We start from the raw sequence: 27023 nt of genomic DNA, 5'->3' as shown, positions 1-27023 counted from the left end.
TGAAGAATGTAGAACAATCTAATGTTAGTTGTAATTTTTGTTTTATGGTCCTAGTGGCATGAAGAAAATATAAATCAGTTCTATATTTCTTTAATAAAAATAAACAAATCAATAAAATACTGTGTTACACAAGTTTGATTCATTTTGTTTTCCAGGTGCAACAATCGAACACAGTGTATAGTAGTTACTGGGTCAGATGTGTTTCCTGATCCATGTCCTGGAACATACAAATACCTTGAAGTCCAATATGAATGTGTCCCTTATAGTAAGTATGAAGTTTTTATTTTTCACTTTCTCCAATATTCCTTGTTGATGCTAAAAGACTACACATGTGAAAGAAGCATATGTTTATGGCCTACAAAACCATTATGCATGCAGAGCACTAACAGACTCAGGCCTCCAATTAGCTTCATGAAGTGTGGAAGGAAGCCATAGTGTGATGCTGGCCAAGTGTCTGCCTGTGTTCTTAAGTGTTTGGCTTTTAAGGCTAGTGTTTTTCCAGAAAACAAACTTGAATTAGCTATTCAATAGGGCAGATAGAAATCTGTACTTTCGCCCAATACCAGTTGCTGACAAATTGGTTTGGCTCACGATTTTCTAAGGAAGGAATTGACTTCAGTTTTAATCGTGAGCTACTTGAATGGCTACCTGCTGTTTAGTGCCTGGTAAAAGCTACCGTTGCAGTAACTGAGGCAAGTGCTTTCCTTTTTGTTCAGTTGCAGTTAAGAGACGTTTCTTTACAAGATCCAGAGGTGGAATCTTAGCAGTAAATAAAATAGATAGCTATAGCACAACCTTGCATGTGCTTCTATTTTAATTCTGTAACATCATTTTTAGTAAGATCCTACAAAAAATATTTGAAAGTCAGTTAAAACTTTCTTAGTAGGCTTCAGCTAGTGCTCTAATTTTGTGTGGTTTCCCTCCTAATCTCAGAATTAATAGTTTAAATTATGTTTTATACTGATTTAATTAGAAAATAACTTACAGATATCTAAAAAGTTGGAATATATTACCTAATTTTCCTAAATCAGTATTTTAGTGTTCTTGCTTGCTTTATTTTTATTTTGGAAAAAAATTTTCACGTTACTTAACAACTTCACAACTTTTAAAGTAAAAGTTATTTAGCAGTTTTAGTGATTTGAAGCAGTTCTTGTACACCTACCACTACAAAAAATATGTATATATTAGTTTCACCAAATAATGAAACTGCTGTTTTCATAACCTTAAAAACTGGATCACTATCTGGCAGATTCATGTCTATACTACCATTATTTATAAAAGCGAAGGGCCAAATTCAGATGTTATGTCCAATATGGTAGTAATACATTCTGAAATCATACTGTGAAAGCACCCCCTCTATTCCTTCTGCCAGTTTTGATAAATTGACTTTTTATGGGATATTAGGTAAAGACCAAACATAGATTATCTTTTCTTTCCATCCCTGCTCTGTGTTCCTGTGTTACAGTGAAATGGATGCTTTTATGTTTTCAGTTTTTTCTATACCGTTTGTAGGATTGGAAGCCTACTGAGTGCACTGATCTGTATGTCGTTTCTCCTATGTGTAGTGTTGGTGACTTACATAATCACTCTCCCATGCCATAAAGGAGCATTGTATTGTTTTGAGCTAACCAAAATTATTTTGTTCCATAAAGTCACTTTCACTTGAATTTAGCATGATTTCTGTCCTCAAATTTGAAAAGGAATACAGCATCCATTCCCACACAGTGGAATCAGTCAGAGCTGCCAAGAATTGTGTCTTTCTGGAACCAGTTCCTGTAACCTAGTCTATAGACCTGAGAACAGTGTTGAGCAGCTATTACTTCCTGACTCTTAAATTATTCCTTGTGCTGTTTAAGAAAGGAAAATTGTGGATGTCTTCTGGAACATCTAACTTTCAAAATTTTACTTTTTCAGTTCTCCAGAAGTATTGTACATTGTGCAATAAACTTTCAAATAGCTATACTCAGAGAAGTATTTGTTCTTTTTAGTTTTTGTCCTTTCAAAGACACCAACAGTAATTAATTTTCTGTTACTTTTCTAGATGTGTGCACGAGGCAGAAATAAGTCTGTGGCTTTATTTCCCATCACTACTCCTTGTTAAAAATAAATGAAATTTTAATTCCTATATACTGTATAGTAGTGGCACACTATAATTGAGATACTAATATTAAAATTTAATGCAAATGATCTTTTTGGATTGTTCTAATCTTATGAAGGACCATTGATTTCCTTATATTTTCCTCCTCCTTTTTATTCTTTGTCCATTATATCCATCCATACACTTATTTTAATTTTAAGCTTCTAGCATTCACTTTGTTTTAATAGTGATCGTGTACTTTTTGTGACATTTGCGTACTTTTTTTTTTTTTACACTTTACTCAGTTGATGAAAATTGTCATCATCACATAACATTTATTTTGTGTTTCTTCTCACTTGGTTTGATGTCAGTTTCTTTCCAGAGCAAATCCTCCAGGTGGTTATATATTCCAAACTGTTTCCTGCTATTATTACAAAAATTTCAGAAATTTTCTTAAATTTCTGAAATTTTTACAATAAGGTTGCTTAACAAAAGCATTAGAAATACTGTTAATTGTTTTATTCTGTATATTTATACATAGACACATGCATTATATATGACTTACATAGTTAGCCAGGTTATATCTCAAAAATGTATTTATAGCGGACATCCTTTGTCATTGACCAGAGTGTTAGGAAATTGAATGTATATGCATTTAAAAGAGGTCCTAATGAGTTATATAAAGATCTTGGAGAATAAAGGAGATCAATCAGATTGGAGTTTTGCATTCTACAGGCAGTATTTGGTTTTGATTTTTGTGCTTTTTTATTTAAAATTATCATTAATTATAACTTACTTTTAACAATAAATTTTATTCGATGAGAAAAAGAACAGATACTGCTGATTAAATTATTATTAATGTTAATGAATAAGACTGTGAGATTATTCTAAATGAAATAGTGTGTCACTTCAGATACAGATTATGTAGGCTTTAGTTTGTTTTGGTCAATTGTCATCTTGCATATCCATGTAGTCCTACACTAATGTTGGTGGTTTATATATGTGTGCTTGGTCGATAGTAAAGTAAATGTTTTGTTATGAATTAATGGAAATTTTCATTTATTTTATTTTATTTTTATGTTCTGCTGGGTTAATGGAATTTTGAAAGGTTCTTGCAAAGCTGATTTGACAGATATCTGTCCCTTGGATTTTTGTAAAATCATTTTGTGAGGACTTATACTTTTGTTTTAAAAATTCATAGCTTATTTTGATTCATCAAACATCAAAAGGTTTTCCTTGATTATTTTGTTTTTACATGTGGGTGTTACTTCACAATTTTCATCCTACTTTTAAATTATATATAATTCATATCTATGTTCTTTTCCTTTAATATAATTGATAACAGTTAAATCACAAAACAGTGGAGCCTTCCCTATTTGATACTTTGCTCAGCAACTGCACTGTCATCTTACTGTTTGAAGTCATAAAATCCAGCCATTTTCAATTAAGGGCAAACAAAATATACTTTCTATATCCTTTATCACAATTGTTTTAACTTTTCTTTTAATATTAAGCATATTTTAAAACCTGTTATCCTATCCATTTACATTAAATTTATTTCATTAAAATAATCTTTTTCTAGAAACACATGTTGTTGTTGTTGTTGTTGTTATATGCCGTCGAGTCGGCCCCGACTCATAGCGACCCCTCCTTGGGTTTCCGAGGCAGTATCACTACGGAAGTAGGATTGCCCAGCCTTCCTTCCGAGGAGTGGCTAGTGGGTTTGAACCACCAGCCGTCTGGTTAGCAGGCAAGTGTCTTAGCCACTATGCTACCAGAGCTCCCATAGCTGTATATAAATGTAGTCTGAGCAGTCACACCACTAATGATTTCTCTTATGCTCATTTTCTCCACCACGCCCTTCCATTATTGATTCTAAGCAGGTATAATATTGTTCTTCACTGAAGAACCATTTTAGGGCTAGTGTTTTATAAAAAAGTATTATTTCCAGCCAATAACACTGAATTACTTCTATTTACTGGGATGTAGTCAGAATTACACATTTTAGGGACAAGTATGTTTCCTGAAAGTGGTTGAATAGACCAAATTGGATTGAGGATGTGTTGCCTCAATGTGAAAGGTTATATTCTACTCCTGTGGCAAAACTGTTTATGCGATACGTCTCTCAAAGGTGTTTTAGGTCACTATTTAATCTTGATGAGTTGTTGCAATTTTAAAAAATTAATCAAGCTAAAACATCTTAATGAAATGTACAACTGCAGTGTCTTGGAGTAATCAGTTTGGAGACATAATATTAGTATACCCTAATGCATTTTAATAAGGGAAAAGGGAGACACACAGACATTAATCTGGTCATTTTATGAATTTCAGGCAACATACTTCAAACCCTACAATCTAAAATAATATTTCATGGTTTGTAATTTTTAGAAAACTTATACAGCACCTTTCCTATAACTAAGGAGCAGGGGTGGTATTTAAGAGCTCAGCTGCTAACCAGAAGGTTGGTTGGCGGTTCAAACGCACCAGCCACTCTGTGGGAGAAAGATGTGGCATTCTGCTTCCAAAGATTACAGCCTTGTAAACTCTGGTGCAGTTCTACTCAGTTCTACAGGGTCATTATGAGTCAGAATTGACTGATGACAAGGGATTTTCCTGTAATTGTATATTCCATTTCTTTAAACTAATTGGAGGAGGGATTTTTTTTTTTTTTTGTCATTTAACTCTATTAATCAGGTTTGTTTTATGAAAGTTTTTTTTCCTTTTAAGGGGGTCTGTAAAGGTGAGGTATTTGCTTTGAATGCTTAGTATGATTGTGTTTGCATGCTAGCTTGCTTTCTGTGTAAATTGATGATGGTAGAAATGTCATAATCTAACCATAATTCTTTCTTCCTTTTTCTCCTTGCCTACTGTGCTTGCTTTTCCCTTGTATGTATTATGCTTACTTTTTTTTTCAAAAAAAAAATAGACTTAGTAATAATGTTTGACATATATATATAACTTAATAAGAATTTTATAAGATAAAGTATCTGTAAACCTAGATAAGTAAATATATTAAAGAAAAGGCACTACTTTACCCTACCCTATTAAAATTCTTGTTGGGGTATGGGGGAGATTTATATATTTCTGAAAAGGAGGCACTTTTTAAAAAATGTGTAAGATGTATTATTCTAAAAGTAGAAGATAATAAAAAAACAATTGAAACATGTATTGAGATGCGTAATCATATACATCCTCAAAAAAACACTCTTGGGAAAAACTTGACCATATAAATATCTATTTAATTAACCTCAACTCAAAATTTTCAATTGTGATTTCTATAAATGAGTTTTCCTAGTGTTATACTTATCTGATGCTAGTTAAATAGTTGCACATGAGATAAGTGGAGATAATATACCTATGCATGCATCTATATCTATAGCATACATATATAAAGTAAAGCTTGGTAAGAATGCTGAGTGACTTTGGAAAGGCAAGAGTATGTATACCATGCATTAGTAAAGAGATTCATTATTTATTCAGGTACCCTAAGTGAAGCAACATGCCAACATATTTGTATTGCCTCCTTAATCTACTAAAATGATTGATCCATGTTCTTTTATGTAACTTTAGAATCTTTCTCCTGCTAGGTTTTCCTGTTGTGTATTTCTCTTTATCCAAAGTAGTGCAGCTCTTACTCTTCTATATTTAGCATCTATTACGAATTCAGTCTTAGGCTAATAGTCAATTTATTTTAATCTTTTTTCTTTCTTCCTTGTACCTTTTTTTTTTTTTTTTTTTAATTTTCTTCCAATGCTTAAAATAGAAGTGGAGCAAAAAGGTAAATAACGTGCACAGTTCAAACCCCAGCTCCTTGTTATGTGCCTTATGGATGTTAACCTCCTCCCTCCCCTTCCCTCACAATACTTCTGATATTAAAATAATCAGCAGGATCTCATAAATGCACCTCATAAAGAAGTCGACTGTTTACAGTGAAATTATTTGACTACTAAATCTGGTGATGGGGTTATAAATTCTGAAGTCTGCGAGGAGGGTTGGTTTCCTTTCTCTGTTCTTTTTTCACCCTTTATCTCTCTTTTCTGACACCCTTGAATATTTTCTTATTATTAAAGTGTCATCTTGCCTGGCTTCCAGAACCCTCTCCATAGCATGCCATGGTTACAGGGTTTCCTGGTTGTTTCATCCACTGCTTTCCTAGTATTTACTTTTCTCTGCTCCTAATGCATTTTCCTAATATTATTTTCCTTAAATTGAAGCACCTTTGTTTTCAGTCTAACTTCTTTAAAGGTTCTTAATAAGCTTTCACACTGGGTTTTCTGATTTATGTGGGGGGTTTTGCTTTTGGGGGTTTATAGGAGGGCTAGCAGAAAGTACGAAGTTTGGACTGAAATGAAATTCTTTATACACTGTTATATACAAGTTTAATTAACCTCGACTTGAAAAATGTTAAAGCATAAGATAACAAATTATAGGATGAAAACATTCAGCAAAAACTTAAATTGTCAACTCCATTATGAATGATCTTAAACATAATTTTGTATTTATAAAAATAAAGACCAGCAACTTTGTTGATTGCTGGTACATTAATTAACTTCAAGAAAGATGGGTAGTACTTTGTATTAAGTAGAACTTTTGGTACAATTGAGTGCTAATACAATTAATTTTTCTTTTTGATTTATGATCATTAAAACTCGTGCTTTCTTATATTATTTTTAACTTGGCGTAATTATTGTCTTTTGTCTGTGATTGTTAGTTTTTGTGTGTCCTGGGACGTTGAAAGCAATTGTGGACTCGCCATGTATATATGAAGCTGAACAAAAGGCAGGTGCTTGGTGCAAGGACCCTCTTCAGGCTGCAGATAAAATTTATTTCATGCCCTGGACTCCCTACCGTACTGATACTTTGATTGAGTATGCTTCTTTAGAAGATTTCCAAAACAGTCGCCAAACAACAACATATAAACTTCCAAATCGAGTAGATGGTACTGGATTTGTGGTGTATGATGGTGCTGTCTTCTTCAACAAAGAACGAACAAGAAATATTGTGAAATTTGACTTGAGGACTAGAATTAAGAGTGGTGAGGCCATAATAAACTATGCCAACTACCACGATACCTCACCATATAGATGGGGAGGAAAGACTGATATTGACCTAGCAGTTGATGAAAATGGCTTATGGGTCATTTATGCCACTGAGCAGAACAATGGAATGATAGTTATTAGCCAACTAAATCCATACACTCTTCGGTTTGAAGCAACGTGGGAGACTGTATATGACAAACGTGCTGCATCAAATGCTTTTATGATATGTGGAGTCCTCTATGTAGTCAGGTCAGTTTACCAAGACAATGAAAGTGAAACTGGCAAGAACGCAATTGATTACATCTATAACACCCGATTAAACCGAGGAGAATATGTAGATGTTCCCTTCCCCAACCAGTATCAGTATATTGCTGCAGTGGATTACAATCCAAGAGATAATCAACTTTATGTGTGGAACAATAACTTCATTTTACGATATTCTTTGGAGTTTGGTCCACCTGATCCTGCCCAAGGTAAGAATGTTGCTTACTAATGCTTATTCAGTTTTGTGAAGAGATTACTATCAAAGGCCTTACTAATTTTATTTCTATTTATTTCAATGCACTGAGATTGTCTCTTTTTCATAATTAAAGCACAGAGAATAATGGTATAGCAATTCATTTTATCACATAGCCTGTGAAATTAAGCCTTCTTTTCATTCATTTCCTTTTTTATAAATTTATTAAAATATTATCTTCAAAAAATTGTGGCACTGGTAGTATAGTTTTTTACTGCTAAAAATATAATACCAGCTATAAACCTGTTAACTTCATTTTTTTCTACCTGACTTCTGAATTGATTACAATCTGCGTTCAGGCCTTTCAACTTCTTGGCGCCAGTGGTTAAGGGAAATGGTGTGTTAGAAATCCCAAGAGAATTGGTAGCCTAGATGTTCAATGCCAGGCATAAGTGTTCTGAAGTTTTGGCGGCTGATCTTTGGGTAGGAGAAGGAGACTTTCAGAATCTTTCTATAATTATCATGTAAAATTACACCTTACTATTTGTTGATGAATTTGTGGCAGTTATAAGTTAATATTTCTGTGACTCTTATGCAAGGACTAAGCATTAAATAGGAGCTCTGGTAGCATAGTGCCTAAGGCACTTGACCGCTAACCAGAAGGCTGGCAGTTCAAACCCACCAGCCACTCCTCGGAAGGAAGGTTGGGCAATCCTACTTCCGTAGTGATACTGCCTCAGAAACCCAAGGGGGGGTCGCTATGAGTCGGGCTGACTCGACGGCAAATAACAACAACAACAAGCATTAAATGATCCAAAGCAATGATTAATGGAAGACAGACTTCTTAGTATTTTTTTATTTGTCTTCACTTTAGGTATCTTTTTAAAGGATCATTACTTTTAGAAAGTAATGGTTAATCTTTAGAAATACATTCAGTTTATTAAGTGAGTTCAGGAGGGAACAATTTTTGAGGGTAAATTAAATGAATGTTTTTTTAAAAAATAAGATTACCTCATACTTAGGATAAAATAGCCTATTAAAAGGTCACTGTGAGTCAGAATCAACTTAATGGTAGTGGGTTTGGTTTTTTGCTTGTATTAATGTATTAGTGTAGTAATTGCACAAATTATAAGTCTTTTTTCTTTAATGAATGATATTTGTTGTTTTTAAGATCTGACTTGGCAGCAGTGGATTTGGTTTTTTTGGTATGGTTAGAATCATTTCTTCTAAATTGAAAAAAAAAAAAAAAAAACCCTTTGCCATCAAGTCAATGCAGACTCATATCAACCCTATAGGATAGAGTTGACCTGCCCCATTGGGTGTCCAAGGCTATATATAAATCTTTATGGAAGCAGATTGCCACATCCTTCTTACACCAAGCAGCTGGTAGATTCCAACCACCAACCTTTTGTTAGCAGCTAAATGATTAACCACTGTGCCATCAGGGCTCTTTTTAAATTTAGATACATATTTTTTTTGTTGTTCTCAAAGCCAGCAGTTTGGGATGTTTTCTATTTCTCAGTTGTCTTTGTAAAAACTAGCACCATATTTCTCCTTTATCCTATAGGTTTGTCAAAAGGCAGACTTCAAGCATTGACAAAATCTGAGATTGCATTTATTTGATCCTTATGTTAAGCTTATTTATAACTTACATTGCACTGACACAGGTGTTATGTTTGACTTGGTTGGCAGTAAATCTCTTCACCTCAATTAGGAAAAAGAACAAAAATGCTTTTAAAATTGCAAATCCATAATAAGGCAACACTTGAAGAATTGTGAATACTTGTGAATACAGTTGAATAAATAGCCAATTCAACAAAGAATCATTGCCCATCTACATGTCACAAACTTCTTTAGTGAATGTAAAATGAGTAATAACATCATTCTCCACGTGTGGCTTATTATATTCTACTAAATAATTTGATCCATTTCAGATGAAAAAAATGTTTGATAGTGTAGCTGCTTCTTTGAAAGAACAGTTAGCAGCCTTGAAAATGAGAACTTAGATGTGCATAGGAACTGTGAGTTCCTACAATTGTGTTTTGTCATCAAAAATTGTTAGCCATTCTTAAATCTTCCTAGAAAGTGAAAATTCCTACTGACCTCTTACTTAACCCTTAGTAATAAAAAGTTTTATCTTGCCTGAATTTCTCTTGCTGCTGTTTGACCCATATTCTCTTACTCCCTACTTCCTTGTAAATTATCTTCATAGGCTTTTAAAAATACCTGTCATTCTTACCCCATAGATGTGTGCTGATGTCTGTGCATGTTAGGTAGGGTCTTGCAGAACTCTTCTGGCACATACATTTAATTCAAACCAGTATGCCACTGTCAGCTTTTCAGAATTAAGATCCAAAAAGTGATAGTATAGAGCAATCAGAAATCAAGTCTTTGCCTTTCTCAAAGCACTGATTGACTGCTTTGGCTGAAACTCACAGTTAAAGTCTTACATACAGGTTTGCCTACTGTGTATGTGGCAAATGCGTAAATTATGCTATAAAATTATCCATTCCTTTCATCTTTCATTCTGGACTCTTTCACAGTGTATTAGCTTCAGTACTTTTGCCCATTGGTAAATCTAATCCTTTTCATTCCTAGTACCACAAGCATATTATTTCAGTGTCCTGATAATGGTTTTCAGATATATCTTTTTTTTTCTTTGAATTTTTAGCCTTTTGTAATCTCTGCTTAGTTCTTCTCCTTCATTGCCCTAAACTAGGTCTGTTTTTCCTCTTTCACCTTATCCCTCTATGCAGTGAGCTTAAGGAAAAATAAAACTGTCATTCATATTTTAACTGTTTTCTATTTCTTAATCTGATTTGCTTTCAGTTTACTTAGTCTGTGTTCAAAATTGATATCCCACATATTATGGAGAAAATGTGTCTTTATTTGGGTTTTGATATTTGGGTGTTGTGTCTTTATTTTAGGATTTGAATATTTGTCAAATATTCTTTTAGCAAGAGAGCCAATTATGTTTACTTATTTAGGAAATGTTTAGCATCAAATACATATTTCTTGAAACATCTTTCCCCTGATAATGAATGCTCAATAAAAGATAAATGGTGTTTTTAGACATTGAATACGGGTAAATTTAATATATGTTCATTTTTGCTGTATTAGGCTATGCAGGCCCACTGTAGCTGGCGTTCATTCAATGAACAGTGGGTGAGTTCTCTGATCTGGGTGAAGGAAAATCACCCTTAGCATAATTGGTCCCTGTTCTCAAACCATTCCATGTTGGAAAAAGATGGTAATAAATTGCAAGCTCTTAGTAAACACTATCATAGTAAGTTAAACATTCTATATGTTAGTTGAAGTCATCCTACATACCTATAAATATGCTTATTAGCACCATTTCTGTCTCTGTACTCAGAAATGAAAAATGGTAGGCAGAATGTGAAGTCAGTTAATCTGGATACTTAAAGTAGCATCCTGACAACTCTAGGAAAGAACTCTGTAAAATAGGGTTTGGATATAATTCTATTATTATAGTTGTCATGTTTTCTAACACTATTCATAGGATATTCTTGCGTTTTGAACCTTTCACCACGTAAGTTTCATTATGAAACTTTTTACTGGTTATTGCTATAGTATTTATGTCATCTTTTCTTTTAGAGATTTAAACAGAACATAGTGTCAGTTAGTAATGCTCCAGATAAGGGCAAGTTGCTTTGGGGGATTCTGTACTTTTCCAGAGTTTAAGAAAACCTAGAAAGGTAAATCACAGAGTTTAAGAATGTGAACAAATGACCTAGAACAAATTACTTAAATTCTCCATGCCTCTGTGACCTCAACTGTAAAAGAAAGATAATCATAGTGCCTACTTCATGGGGTTGTGGTGAGGATTCAATATGATGATACGTGAATGGTGATTACCATAGCATCTGGCACATAAATACTGACAAAGTGTGAGCTGTTAATTATTACCAGATGCCCTGTTGGGGACCTGTCTTCACCTTTGGAGAAAAAAATTTCCAATAATACCTCTGTATGTCCAGCTTCAACATTAGATAAATTGCTCTTCTTCAAAGACTTCATTTGTTTGGTTTAACTATAATCTTGCAAAAATCCAAGAAATTGTATTTGGTCCTCAAAAGGGTTAATTTTCCCCTTAAAATTTACATTTATTTTTATTTTTATAATATTCCAATGTTTCATTGTTTTATTTTATTGAAGAATGTGTTAATGTGATTCCTTTTAAATTTCTTTTAATCGTGTGAAGGTGAAAAGGTATGAAAAGGTATTATCAAGAACACATGGATATATGACTATAGAGTGTTACATGAAATGTCGTGCATTTAATGGAGATCATTTTATTACCTACCTTGATTCAGTTGTTAGAATCTTTACTAATGCTTAGCCAACAAATCACTAATGGCAGAATTGTTAATACATATTTCAGTGACTAACTATGTACTAATTATAATTAGCACAGTGCCAAGGGGTGCATAAGGTGGTATAGCACTAAACCATTTGCTTTGCTCTTCTCTCTCTTTTTGTTCTAATTCCCTACTTCCCTTGAAAACTTGATTCAACAGCAGTTATTTGACACTTCCATAAAAGATTGTGATGCTTTTGACAAATGTTAATTGAGAAAGCACTGAAAGCCTGGCTGCATTGTAATCAAAAGAAAATTACAGAGGTTTAACAAGATGTCAGGCAAGTGCTTTGCAGGAAAAGATAGACAGGTTTGAATAGGTTTCTGCAGCAGCTGGCTAGGCATGAAGTTTGACTAATGTACATAGGCATCTCTCATATGGTCAGTAAATTATGCCCTGGAAATAAAACACATGCTTAAGAAGTTTGTCATGAGAGAGAACGGGAAAGGTTTATAGGAAGTGTATATAGTACACTTACTGATAAGAAGCTTAAGTCACTACTATAAAACTAGAAACAAGTGCATACTATATTTTTTGGGTAAATTTAATATAATTGTTAAAAAGGTCACAATTAAATGAATAAATATTTATGGGTCAGAGCTTAAATATTATACTTATTTTGATCATCTAAATCTAATTTTGACCTTTAGTTTTTCTCAGTTGTAGGTAAAGCAATGATCTTAAGTTAATGACTTTATAAGATTATTTGAAAAAATAGTTATAATTTTTTACAGCTTGCTCCACTCTTTAAAAACTATTATAGACTTGAAATGATAGCATTAAATTTGCACTGATAAATAAGTTGTTATTGTTTCAATAAATTAACAAATAATTAATAGAGAAAACATTAAACTCCATAATATTTTTTGGTCTTAGATTGAAAAACAGAAGATAAAACTATTTAAAATTTATTATAATAATAATAATTCCACTTTTAAGTCATGACCCATGGGACATCTGGTGCCCACCTACATTTTCCTCCTCTGGGTTTATTGGGCTTTCCCACTATTGTATGCATAAATCTGGAGGAGACCTGTATAATTGTATGAAATGGAAGAAATGGGCAATGTGCTAGAAATTATGGTTTTATGAGGTAATGTGTACCGGAAGTGTGATTTTACAAAATTTTTGTCTCTTTTTTGCTTTTATACTGGGAGAAAATGCAGTGCATGAATTGGAAGTTGCCTTTCTCACAATGATTTCATGTTCACAGAAATACCACATTTTCAGGTGCTCTAAATTGTATTTTCCTGTCAAAGGATCTAGAAGACTATGCAGAGTGTAGAGGGACATAGGTGTCCCCCTAATCCTATTCTTGAAGTCCAGACGTTTATGTGTGTTCCACATAATTTTATTCCCAGAATCCAGAGTAACAGGTGTGTTCCACAAGATCCTACCCTAGGGTCCAGAGGGACATGACCCACATAATATGTATCAAAATCCATATTTCATAACAAAATTTCAGAAATGCTCCTTGACTCACCATGCTTTCCATTAATGGAAATGGTACCAACAAAAAATTCAAAGTAGAAAATAATTGGATCATGAAAGGGTTAAGTATGTAATGTTATCTCCTTGTATACCCTCTGTTGGGAGTCAGAAAGATAGGTAGAGTTGACCTAGAATTAGGCCGGATTTGATCTAGCCCATTATCTTGTTAAGAGATTCCTTTATGTACCTCTAAAGGGAACTAGTTTTTCTTCATGTCTATGTTTTCAAAAGTAAAGATGCCAAAACCTGAGATGTTTCCTTACAAAAATAGCACAAGCATGCCAAGCTTATCTTCTTTTTGGATCTAACCAGACATGCTAAAAATAAATCTCTCAAGCAAAAATGGCTCCTGGATAGAAAGATGTCACAGGATTTATTTTCCTGGAAGGTATAAAGTGGGTGACTTGAAATTTTTTATTGCCCAAATTATGAAGGTCAGACTTTTGTTGCCACTTTAAATTTGATTACTTACAGAGTATGAGTGTATACAAGGATAGGTTATTCCCCCTAAATTATTTAATAGTGACATACAATGAAACTGTAAAACTGTCCTTTGTTTCCTGTCACACAATATATGATGAAATTGTGCTTAATGTTTCACTGAGAAATAAATCTAACGTATTTTAAAACTAAAAGTTAAAAAAAAAGCCTGTAGTAAAGCCTACACTGGTCTTTTTGCAAATAATATAAATAAATTGGAATAGAGATTCTTCCCTTCACCATGCTGATATTCTCATTAATTCACATCTTTTTGGGTTGTGTGTGTGTGTGAGTGTGTGTGCATGTGTGCTTGTGCACATTTACATGTGCGTACCTGTATATGAGTGTGAGTGTGTGTCTGAGATTAATATGCTCATCTTTTTTCCATAGTGCCTACCACAGCTGTGACAATAACTTCTTCAGCTGAGCTGTTCAAAACCACAGTATCAACCACAAGCACTACTTCACAGAAAGGCCCCATGAGCACAACTGTAGCTGGATCACAGGAAGGAAGCAAAGGGACAAAACCACCTCCAGCAGTTTCTACAACCAAAATTCCTCCTGTAACAAATATTTTTCCCCTGCCAGAGAGATTCTGCGAAGCGTTAGAAGCGAGGGGGATATGGTGGCCTCAGACACAAAGGGGAATGATGGTTGAACGACCCTGTCCTAAAGGAACAAGAGGTATTTACTGTAAAATAACACACATACACTTTTAACTTTAATAATTAGGTTCTGATTTACAATAAAGTTTTTTTTTTAAGAGAAAAGGAATTTACACTGGCTAACTTTGTTACTATTTTTGTACTTTGCTAATATACTATCTGTAGACATCCTAAAGGTTTTTAAACTGTAAATGTCATTAAAGATGAGACACAGAATTATACCACTTCCCTCTTTAAGACCTAGGTCAAACCTGAGATTTTTGCCCAAAGACCCTAGTGAGGCTTTCTTACAGCTGCCATTTTCATTATAAGCTTCACTTTGGATGCATCCCAAGAAAATCAAGAGCTTTTTGTTTGTTTGCTCTGTATGTCTGATATTTCTATGCTGGCTTTATATTTACTGTTTATAATCTGCATTATACCCTACTTTTTGTCAGTTATTGTCAACTGCTTCCATTAGCGTTTATTCAAAATTTAACACACTGAGCAGGATCATCATAGCTGATTTCCCGAATGCAGGCAGAAAAATGGTTTCAATTTCACTGTTGTTTTCTACATCTGTTGTAGGAACTGCCTCGTATCTCTGCATGGTTTCCACTGGAACATGGAACCCTAAGGGCCCCGATCTTAGCAACTGCACCTCACACTGGGTAAATCAGCTGGCTCAGAAGGTTGGTTGGAACTTTTTAATATGATACACATTGGTGATTAAGGGCTTTAACTTCTAACATAAATAATTTAACTTTGTATGTTAAAACCAGCTTCATTGCTCTTTGTTCAGTATAAAAGTAAAAAATTATGCATAGTTTTGTCTGTAAACTATTGAAAGTTAAACCTACATATGTTTTGGGGTATGCTGTTTTCTATGTTAAGCTTTTTAATGAGTACATGCTTGCTTAATTTCATTCATACTTGGTTTGTTCTGTTTCTTTTGATGTTCCTAAAACAAATAGTACATTGGCCTAATAAATCAAATATCATTATGTTTGCAACTGAATCCACAGAATGCAAGCAGATGTTTATATCACAGATGATTACAATATAATAAAATTATTTTAAAAGACCTTAGTACCTTTAATATTATAGCACAATGCTGTATCATCATTTAATGTCTTCTCTCTCATCTGCTTTTCCAAAATTCAAGCACTAGATAACCCTCCATATCATACTGATTAAATTTAAATTTCTGGATCATTGGAATAAATAAATAGGTTTTTAAGTAGAGGTTTGAAAATGGTTGCAGTGAAATGAGAGAAATGTTTTAAAAGATTTTCTTTTTTGCCTTTTGTTTCGTTTAAATGTCTGTTAAGAATTTGTTTTGTGTCTTGAGGATCTGAGAACCTTTAATCCTCTGAGATGAAGAGAAAGTTATTGGTCTCAATTAGTTGCAGATTTTGACATATTTGCAAAATTTTTTTTTTCACCACAACAAAGTACTCAAAGGGAAGGACTAGAAGCCACAAAAAGAACAAGAAATCTTACTGAGATAATATATGTTTGTCATTTCAGATCAGAAGTGGAGAAAATGCTGCTAGTCTTGCCAATGAACTGGCTAAACATACCAAAGGGCCAGTGTTTGCTGGAGATGTGAGTTCTTCAGTGAGATTGATGGAGCAGTTGGTGGACATTCTTGATGCACAGCTGCAGGAACTGAAACCTAGTGAAAAAGATTCAGCTGGACGGAGTTATAACAAGGTAGGTAGAAATGTTCTGTTACTTTCAATTGAACAGTTTCAATGGCAAATCTTAATTCTTCTAGCAGTTGGCTGCCTGATCTTTGGGCCCCCTGCACATGCACTAGAAGCACAACTTCTAATTTGGCTCATTTCCCAAGAAAGAATTGCAGTTGATTTAAAAAAAAAGCAAGATCGAAAGAACAAAAAACATGTAAAATAGTGTTAATTATAAACTTGAGGGAGATCTTAATGGGTGGCCAGTTTCATAGGCCTGTTTGTGGTCAATGCTCACTTTAGAATGTGTCATCTGCATTTGGAGAATTCATGTCTTACACACTTGATTTACTTGATATTATCTCTTTATGGTTGCTGCAGAATTGTGACATATATACGAATATTAGTCACTGAAATACTGCTTTCAATGAGAATTTTACTTTCTAGGAATCTATTGTAGCAGTGCTATTCGTTTTTCCTACTGTGACAAAAATTTGATAGTTACTTTGGCCACACTGGGAGATAAGTGTTACATGAGTTTCATATGAATCCAGGCTCTAGTTTAATATGGTTCCATAGGACGAAAAAAATGAACATTTTTTAAAACCACAGTATATATTTTGTCTCTAGTTTTGTCCCAAGTTAGTGTACTTAATAAACCGCATCTAAAAACTATGAATGAGCAATTTTGGCAGCCAGTGTAGAGTCACAGAAATCCATAGGACTTTACATAATAAACTCTGTGCCAGGAGTATCAGCTTAATTTTTGAGGATTTCTTTTTTCCTCATTTTCAACAGATAAAGTCTAACCTCTCATTTTCTTTTCTCTTACTAAAAAGCTCCAAAAACGAGAGAAGACATGCAGGGCTTACCTTAAGGTATCTCTCCTGTGCTGTCACCCTGCTTTCTCCCTTCTTCAGCTACCTGCCACGCTTTGTCATCTTGCTGCATGATCCAATGTATTTCAGTCTTTGATAATTATATAATGTGCCCCATATCAGCTGTACAAATGTTGGCTTTTCACAGGTATAATACTCTCAGAATAAGCAAATGATTTATATTTATAATTTTTTCCATTTTCCCATTCATCCAAAAGTACAAGAATTCTAATGAAGTATCCTCTGAATTGGAAATAAAATCATACAGTCTCTTTGTTTCCTGTTGTCATATCTGTGGATTAAAAAAAAAAAACAACTTGAGTAAAACAGCTATGATATATTTTTGGCAGTTTATCATATCAAAGACTGTATAGTCATAATGTATGTGCATGAAAAAGCCACTGCTTTCTTATCTCTGTGGTGTACTTTTAAATAAAACAGGCTTTGTCCTGGAATTGGTAGGAGTCTTTTCAAGAATCAGGTTGATATGGGGATCGGTTACTAGATAAAAAATACAAATAATGTGACAGTGATACCAATGTATGCTACATGTTGCTTTTTGTCAGGCTAATAGGAATAGAAAGTCACTGGCTCAGGCTCCTTGTCCACTCCTGCCAGTTTTTCTCACTAGTATATCTAAGTAATAGGAAACATGCTGAGGCTAACAATGAATTATGCCATGCTAGTTCTTCATGATAGATCAAGACAGTAATACCAAGTTGCATTTTGTTTTTGTTCTGTGAATTTTAGAAGTTCCTTTTCAGGGCATAGTTATTTTCTAACCATACTTATGGTAAATCAAACATTGAACTATTCTACGTATGTATGACAATGTATGTGGTTTTATAGAATAGAGGTTATTCAAAGGTCATGACTTTATACCAGTTTTGGTTGGCAAGGTCTAGGGGCAAAATAAAAAAAGAAGAATGTCTTGCCAATTAATAATAGATATCATTGCACCTGAGAACATTACAATAAAAGACTGTGAGAAAGACTGTTTTTAGGTAGTAATGTCTGAAAGTCTTTTTTTAGCCTAGTTAATGGGGGCAAAGAAATAATCGCTGAAGTATATAGATTTTTTTTCATGCTCAAATATTTAGTTCACCTTTAAGATATTAGTTAATGTAGGAAATGCAGTAATTGGTATGTTGCCCAGGATGTATGTCTCAGTGGGAAAAGAATAGTGTTTCTTTCTTTGGCAGGAAAGACTACTTCAGGAATATGATTAGGCTAATGATCATTTTGATCCCACTAGAAAAGTACAAATGGTAATAAATAAGGAGTGTTTCAAATTAATAAAGGCATGCCATCAGTGAGTCATGTGTATACATAGTAAATTTCAGCATGACCTTAATTACTGACCAGTGTCATTTTCAGTATGTCTCAAAGAGCTTCTCTGTTCAGATAAGACTAATAAAAATGCCTTAAATTACAAATCAGAAGCTGACTTAACACTATGCATTTGAAGCGAGTTCCTACTTTGTGACAGAGGATTCATTTGTAACTTAGATTAGAGGATCCAGTCTCTGTATTTCTTGGTGACTAATGAATCTGGCCTCACCAGACTAGTTTCTTTTCCACTCTAGTTAATGGCTGCAGCAGTATCAATACGAACATTTGACTATTCTGTCTCCCATTAGAGAGGAAAAAAAGTGTCTTTAATGCCACTTGGAAGAATCTTCTACCTGCCAGGAAGGTCGTGGTGGCTCTCGAGGCAGACAGAACGAGGATATTAAGATGGATTAGGCTAATTAATCTTACTATGACAGTGGCCTCAAACAACACCCTCCCACACACACACGTACATTTTAATATAGTACTTCAAACTTAAAATTTTTGTTGTTGTTCTTTGTACACTGTATATTTATTCAGTGATTACCAGTTAACAGTTTATTATATATGGGCTTAATATGACACATTATGACTAGGTAAATAGCATAAATAATTTCAGCTATGCAGGGCATAGCCAATACACTGCCACAAGTATCAGAATAGAGCCTGCCTTCAGTTGATTAACTAACTGATCAGTATGATTGACTGGTTTACGTTTTTTATTTAATGTTATTCTCTATGCTAATAAGTGAAACCTATATGTGTAAATATTTACAGTTTAGATGTTTATGAAGTCTTTATTCTGCTTTTTTCTTTTAACTAAATTATCAATATGAACTTGAAATATTTTGATTGCTCTATTGGTGTCTTTAAAAAAGAAAGTATTATTTATGAATTAAAGTATACTTTCAAGTGTTTTAATTATACAGGAAATAGAAAGAGTGAAAATGTACACAGATAATTTAGAAACTTCAAAACCACTTTAAAAAAAAAATACAAATGGGCTAATAAGCAGACCATGTCTGTAAGACAGAATGTTGGCTACTGTTTTAGCTCAGGCACTGAAAAGCAATATGGTTTAATTTTTAAGGATTAAAAAATAGGCTACTCCAGCGAAATCAGTGGTTTTTTTTTTTTTTGGGGGGGGGACATTCAAATCTTGAGATTATAAAATGAATTTAGTAGTGTGGCAACAATATATTCAGTAGTAATGCCTTTGGTTAACAGCTGACACTGGTGGTTACAGTTCTCTTTGACATTTAATGTATAATTACATAAACTAAAAGAACCTGTCTTTCCACATTTACTCTTTTTAATCAGATCCACTAATCTTTAATTAGTCCTGTTTTGAAATGCTTATACATATTTTAAATTAACCAGATACATATTGGCCACACTTAGTTCAATCTGGAAATAAGTAAACCATCATGACAGTTAAATATTACAATTGTCACTAGTCAATGATTGAAAATCACCTTGGTGCTAGAAGCAGTCAAAACTAATGATCGTTTTCTAATGGATACAGGCAATTGTTGACACAGTGGACAACCTTCTGAGACCTGAAGCTTTGGAATCATGGAAACATATGAATTCTTCTGAACAAGCGCATACTGCAACAATGTTACTTGATACATTGGAAGAAGGGGCTTTTGTCCTGGCTGATAATCTCTTGGAACCAACAAGGGTTTCAATGCCCACAGAAAATATTGGTAAGTGAATCTATTGTCAGGTTTAATTTTCATTTAGAAGATTAAGAGAAAGATACTTCCATCATGAAACTTTTGAGATATTTTCCAGGACAGACTTTTCTTTTGTCAAATTGTTTGCTGTTAGCAAGAGAAATTATTGATCTCACCTGGCAAAATTAATTCAGAAGTCAAAATCTATCATGTATCTTTAAAAAGTTGGTTTTGTGTGTTTCTTTCTTTCAATTGGAAAATCATTAAATAAAAAAAGTGTCAGAGGGCTTAAATGCCAGAATATGGATTGCTTAAGTAATGAAAGTGCTTGCTATGGAACTGGCAAATGCTTTTCCATTTTACGTAATATGTTCCTAATGAATTTAAATTACTTTCTGGAATGTGTTCTCCTAGTCACATATTTCAGCCACACAAAACATGAGCCAAATATTTATATTAAACACAACTGCCTTCAGGTGAAAATGTGGTCACTGAACTACATCTCCCTTAATGCAGTATGTCCATGCTTCGTAGATTGCAAAATAGCTGTACATAGTTTTGAAGCATAATTAAGAATTTAAATGCTGGCTCTGAGTTATAGAAATATATTTTTTTAAATAAGTGAAAAAATACGGTAAAATTGTATTAATTTAAGCTTGACTACTCTGGAATTGTTGATTCTTCAGTGATGTTGAGCTCAGATATCATTTACAGTAACACTTAGTAATAAGTCTCCCAATCAAAAACATTTTTTAAAAAGGGGGGAAGTGGAAAGGATGACATACAGATCACTCTTTCACCAGAAAAGAGTGTTATCTTTACTAGAGCAGCAGATGCTGATCGAAGCCTTACTATATGGAGGCCAACTTATAGCCTAATTGTGCCTGAATGTTGCGGGATTTTATAAAAAATACAGAAGAGACATAGTGAAGAATGGTAATTCCCGAACATTGAATTGTCCTTGTTTTGGTTCTCTAGTTCCACTCTAACAGAAGATACTACAAACGGAATGGCTTTAAAACAAAAAAGAGATTTATTCTCTTATAGTTTAGGAGGCTAGAAGTCGAGGTTCAAAGTGCCAGCTCCAGGGCCTGGGGCGAAGGCCCCCTCAACTTTGAGCTTCAGCTCTGCCTCTTGCTCCCAAGCACACTGAAGCTATAGAGGCTTCTCTTAACTCAGGAAGTTGCTGGCTGCTGAGGCTGACAAACCCAAAGTTGACAAATAAAATGACACAGTCCCAAGATTACCCAACAGCATAGCAGGTCACTAGTTCAAATACAGAAATAGTCCCCAAATCAGCAGGAAACATGGCAGGTTGCTGAATGAAGATTTGGCTACGTGAAGGGTCCAAGCATGCCAAAAACTGCAGACCTTTCCCAAAGCTTCTCCTTGTATACTGGAAGCAGACCATATCCTTAAAGCAGCAATTCAGATGCTCCAGTAGATTCCACCATGGTGCTGAATGCCAATCTCATCATGGGGAGTAACTACATCTAGCTGCCCAGCCACTCAAAACCAGGCCAAGCCAGTTTGACACATAACCACATGAGGAACCTGTACATAGGTCAGGAGTCTATCATTCAAACAGAACAAGTAGATACTGAATGGTTTAAATTCATTAAGAGTTGGTGTTGGGGTTGTATTCTTTAACCATACTTAGTCAATCTGTATGCTGAGCAAATAATCTGAGAAGCTGGACTGTATGAACACGAAGGGGGCATCATTATTGGAGGAAGACTTATTAATAAACTACACTATGCAGACGACACAACCTTCCTTGCTGAAAGTGAAGATGACTTGAAGTACGTACTAATGAAGATAAAAGACTACAATCTTCAGTATGGACTATATCTCAACATAAAGAAAACAAAAATCCTTACAACTGGACCAATAAGCAAAATCATGATAAATGGAGAAAAGTTGCTAGGGATTTCATTTTACTTAGATCCATGGTCAAGACCCATGAAAGTAGCACTCAAGAAATCAGATGTATTACACTGGGTGAATTTGCTTCAAAAGACTTCTTTAAAGTGTTGCAGAGCAAAGATGTGACTTTTAAGACTGATGTGCACCTAACTCAAGGCTATTTTCAATCGCCTTATATGCATAAGTAAGGTGCTCTGGTGGCAGTGTGCCTAAGGCATTTGACTGCTAACCACAAGGTTGGAGGTTGAAATGTTACTTTTGGCTCATATGCATGTGAAAGCTGGACAATGAATAAGAAAGATCAAAGAAGAGTTGATGCCTTGAATTGTGGTGTTTGCAAAGAATACTGAAAATACTATGAACTGCTGGAAGAATGAACAAATCTGTCCTGGAAGAAATGCAGCCAGAATGCTCCTTAGAAGCAAGAATGGCCAGATTTTGTCTTACATATTTTGTCATGTTGTTAGAAGGGACCAGTCTCTAGAGAAGGATATCATGCTTGGTAAAGTAGAGGGTCATGAAAACAGGGAAGATCCTCAGTTGGATGGATTGACACACTGGCTGCAACAATGGGCTCAAGCATAGCAAGGATTGTGAGAATAGCTCAAGACCAGGCAATGTTTCATTCTGTTGTACATAGGGTGGCTATGAGTTGGAGCCAACACAAATGGCACCTAAGAACAACAACACAGAATAGTTTTTTTTTTTTTTTTTCTTTTCTAGACCTTCCTAAGAATGGAATCAGCACAATCTGTACCTTTTTTGGTCAGTCTTCTTTTACTCAGAATAATGTATTTCAGAATTATTCATTTCTTTTTTATTGTTGCATAGTATTCCATTGTGAGGACATGCCACGATTTGTTTATATTTTCTCTTATTGTTTGATATTTGGAGTTGCTTCTACTTTTGGGGTTTCAATTAATAAACTTTTTATTGTGATTTTGAGTGAAAATTTACAGAAAAAATTGGTTTTCTATTGAACAATTCATGAATATTTTGTTTTGTGGCTTTGATTGCAGTTCCCACGATGTGACAGCACTCTTCTCACTTCCTCACTTTGCCCACTTCCTCACTTTGTTTACCTTTCAATTTGCCCTTCTTTCCTATCCCTTCCAGACTTCTGTACTTTATCATCTCATGTGATTGATTGCTCTGAGGAGGGTGTACCTCCCTTATGTTATTGTTCACCTTATAAAACCAACAAATCCAAACCCCCTGGTATCAAGTCGATTCCAACTCATAGTGACCCCCATTGACTTTACGAAAGTAGATTGTTTCATCTTTCTCCCATGGAACAGCTGGTAGGTTTGAACCACCATCCTCTGGTTAGCAGCCAGATGCCTTACCCACTATGCCACCAGAACTCCTTGTTCCCCTTGTAGACCTGTCTGTTGTTTGGCTGAAAGTTGAGCCATGAGATGAGTTCAGTTCCAGTCCTCGTCTTTTTTTATGGTTTTGAATTTCATTCCATATTTTTTTCCATTCTATCCAGCACCTTCCATTGTGATCTTTTTCAGAGTGGTCAGTAGTAGTAGCCGGGCACCAACTATTTCTTTTGGTCTTAGGGTCAAGGATTAGCCCTTTGGACAATTTCTTTCCATGCCTTTTTGATTTTCTTCACTCGTTTTTGCTTCAGATAGCAAGAGATCAATACCCACTACCGTCAAGTCGGATCCGACTCATAGCAACCCTTCCTTGGGTTTCCAAGGCGGTATCACTACGGAAGTAGATTCCCCAACCTTCCTTCTGAGGAGTGGCTGATGGGTTTGAACCACCAGCCTTCTGGTTAGCAGTCAAAAGCCTTAGTCACTATGCTAGCAGAGCTCCCAAGACATTAATAGTTGCCCCTTATATGACCACTCACTAGCTCTTAAGATCCCAGTGACTGCTCACAATAGTAGGATGTAGGATATTATCTTTGTGAACTGTGCTATGCAAGTTGACTTAACTGACCCCCTAGACTAAGCTGATACTTTTCTAAGTGGCTGTACAATTTTATATCCCAAACAACAATGCATGAATATTCCAGTTACACCACATCATTCTCAACACTTATAATTGGCAGTCTTATTAATTTTAGCCATTTTAGTGAACATCTATTGGCATCTCGTTGTTTTATTTGGCATTTCTCTGATGTTTAAGTTACATTTTACTGGTAATTGTTGAATGTTTTTTATGTGCTTATTGGCTATTTGAGTATTTTTCTATGATATGTCTGTTAATTTTTTTCTTGCTCATTTATATTTGGGTTATTTCTCATCAAATTAGTAAGTTATGAGGATTCTTCCTACATTCTAGATACAAGCCTTTTGTTAAATATATATAATCTGAATGTTTTCTTTTAGTCTGTGGCTTTTCTTTTTACGTTCTTAACAATATCTTGGGAAGAACAGAAGTTTTTAATTTTGATTAAAAATGAGCATTTAGATTAAGTAAAAGCTTGCAGTAAAATAATAATTTATAAAAATTTTGCAACGTACACAAAAGTAGAAAGAATAGTATAATAAATCTCATACCCTTATTACCTAGCTTTTAACAAAATCTCACTAATCCCTCATTGCATATGTTAAAGCATATGCCATCATCATATCATTACTGCTGTAAATGCTTTAATCTGTTTCTCATCCTCTTGTAAAAAATACAGCAGAATACATTTTTTTTTTTTAATTCAGAAAATTAGGTTCCAAGAATATGTTCAAATTTACCTGATTTAGAAATTTGTTAACTGTTTGTTAGAGCCAGGATTCAAACAAGTCCACAAAGTAGAGTCTCCTTTAATTAGAAATAACTTCTTCCAATTTCTTTTTAAAACAGTTTTGTTTTCCTTGAGGAAATCAGACTGATGATTTGTCTTACTGAATCTCCCACATTCTAGATTTGATTTTATCACTGCCTTATCATTTAACTAAGGAGCCCTGTTGGTGCAGTGGTTAAGTGGTTGGCTCCTAACTGACAGGTTGGCGGTTTAGACTCAGCAGCTGTTCAGTTGGGGAAAGATGTGGCAGTCTGTTTCTGTAAAGATTTATAGCTTGGGAAACCTGTGAGGCAGTTCTAGTCTCCCCTTTACAGTTGCTGTGAGTTATATTGACTGGTTGGCAACAGATTTGGTTTGGGTTTTGGTTTAGTTGATGTATAAGAACACGATTGATTTTGCTGTTGTTAATTGATAGCAGCCTTGCTAAAATCTTGTTCCTCTGATAGCTGGTTTTGAGAGTTTGTCTATAGACTACCTCATGTTTGTTGTGTAGTTAACTATAATTTCTGTGAATAATTGCAGTTTGTCTTTTCCTTCTAGTCTCTATACTTTGTTTTTCTTCAATTACTTTATTGGCTAAACCGTCCAGTGCAGTGATACCTAAAACCAGTGTTAGGGGTCATCTAGACTTTCCACCAGGGCTTTGAATTGGCTTATTTCAATTTGACCCCCCTTTTGGGAATTTACAATTTTTATAGATCCCAGAAGACTGGAATTTTTTATAGAATGATTAGAATCACTTAGGGATCGTTTTAAAATGTAGATTCTGATTCAGTGTATCTGGGCAGTTGTAAAGGAAAATCCTCAGCAGTTGGTCAAAACTGGATGAACCAGTTCACAGCCCTACTTTTTCCAACATTATTTATGTTTGTATAAATTTTGAGTTAATAATCTTTATTTGATGAGATATCTTTCATCTGATCAAGGCAATTTCCTTTCATCCCTATTATTTTGTAAAGATTCTTTATATTTAGTAGTTGTTAAAAATTTTTAAATTCTTTTTCTGTTATAACTTTTGCTTCTTAATTTGGTGAATTGCAATATATTTTTAATGCTTAATCATACATGCCTTTTGATTTAAACTCAGTTTGCTCAGTGTTTTATACAGTGTGTATATTTATATAAAGTTTTTTACACCATTTTAATAAATGAGGATAGATTATAATTTCTTTTATTATATGCATCAGGGTTAAACTAATCTTGTGAAATTAGTTGGTGATCATTCTTTTTCCTTGTTATCTTCGGCAATTTTTGTAAGATTCAATAATAGTTAACTATCTATTCATTTTTCTTTTTGGCCATAGAATTTTTGGGGGTTTATTTCTTTTGTCAATTTTATTTTTCTAGTAAATCTTCCATTTTTGATCTTTTAAAATTTATTGGTCTAAATTTGATTGTATTATGCTTTAAAAAATATCTAAGGTCTCTAGTAATGACCTTGTTACTTTAAAAACAAAAATCCATACATTATCTTTTTCTTAACTTATGGACCTGCTTTTTAAAATTCTAAAACCAAACCAAACCAACTGCCGTTGAGTCAATTCTGACTCATAGCGACCCCCATTGAGTTTCTGAGGCAGTAAATCTTTTAAGGAAGTACATTGCCCAGTCTTGCTTCCATGGAGTGGCTGGTGGGTTTTAACCACCAACCTTCTGGTTAGCAGTCAGATGCCTTAGGCACTGTGCTATGATCAGTAAATATCTGTTGAATAAAATTAAAATTTGAAGATTAAATATTTATTGAATGAAATTATTTATACACCAGGAGCTCTGGTTAGCATGGTGCCTAAGACACTTGACTGCTAAGCAGAAGGATGGCAGTTCAAACCCACCAACCACTCCTCAGATGGAAGGTTGGGCACTCTACTTCCATAGTGGTATCGCCTCAGAAACCCAAGGAGGGGTCTCTATGAGTTGGGTCTGGCTCGAAGGCATATAACAACAACAAACATGTCTGTGTTTAGATGCTAAGTATAAATTCACAGGATTTTTTTTTTAATTGTGATTTGGATGAAAATTTACAGCGCAAATACACTTTCCATACAGCAGTTCACATACACTTTGTCTCATGACACTGACCACAATTTACCACAATGCAACATCTCCCCTCCTACTTCCTCCCGATAGTTACCTCTTCCCTGTGTCCTTCCCTCCATGCACACCTGCCCCTTGAACTGTCTCCCTGTGCATAAGCA

At 34.4% G+C, this 27023-nt stretch overlaps 1 protein-coding gene across 1 annotated transcript in view; it reads left to right on the top strand.

Moving 5' to 3' along the window:
* The window catches only part of ADGRL2 (adhesion G protein-coupled receptor L2), a 193202-nt gene that overhangs the window by 134462 nt on the left and 31717 nt on the right, over positions 1-27023 (top strand). The window contains exons 3-10 of the mRNA XM_042781872.1: positions 156-265; positions 5844-5855; positions 6789-7589; positions 14314-14607; positions 15156-15259; positions 16098-16283; positions 17098-17136; positions 19994-20177. Coding sequence (XP_042637806.1) covers positions 156-265; positions 5844-5855; positions 6789-7589; positions 14314-14607; positions 15156-15259; positions 16098-16283; positions 17098-17136; positions 19994-20177 — 1730 coding nt within the window. The remainder of the gene's footprint in view (positions 1-155; positions 266-5843; positions 5856-6788; positions 7590-14313; positions 14608-15155; positions 15260-16097; positions 16284-17097; positions 17137-19993; positions 20178-27023) is intronic.

Source organism: Orycteropus afer, unplaced genomic scaffold (genome assembly GCF_000298275.1).
Source record: "Orycteropus afer afer isolate SDZICR_OR568_19922 unplaced genomic scaffold, OryAfe1.0 scaffold00189, whole genome shotgun sequence".
Lineage (NCBI taxonomy): Eukaryota > Metazoa > Chordata > Mammalia > Tubulidentata > Orycteropodidae > Orycteropus > Orycteropus afer.
Note: the sequence above shows the minus strand (reverse complement) of the source record. Positions and strands in the feature narration are given on the sequence as shown.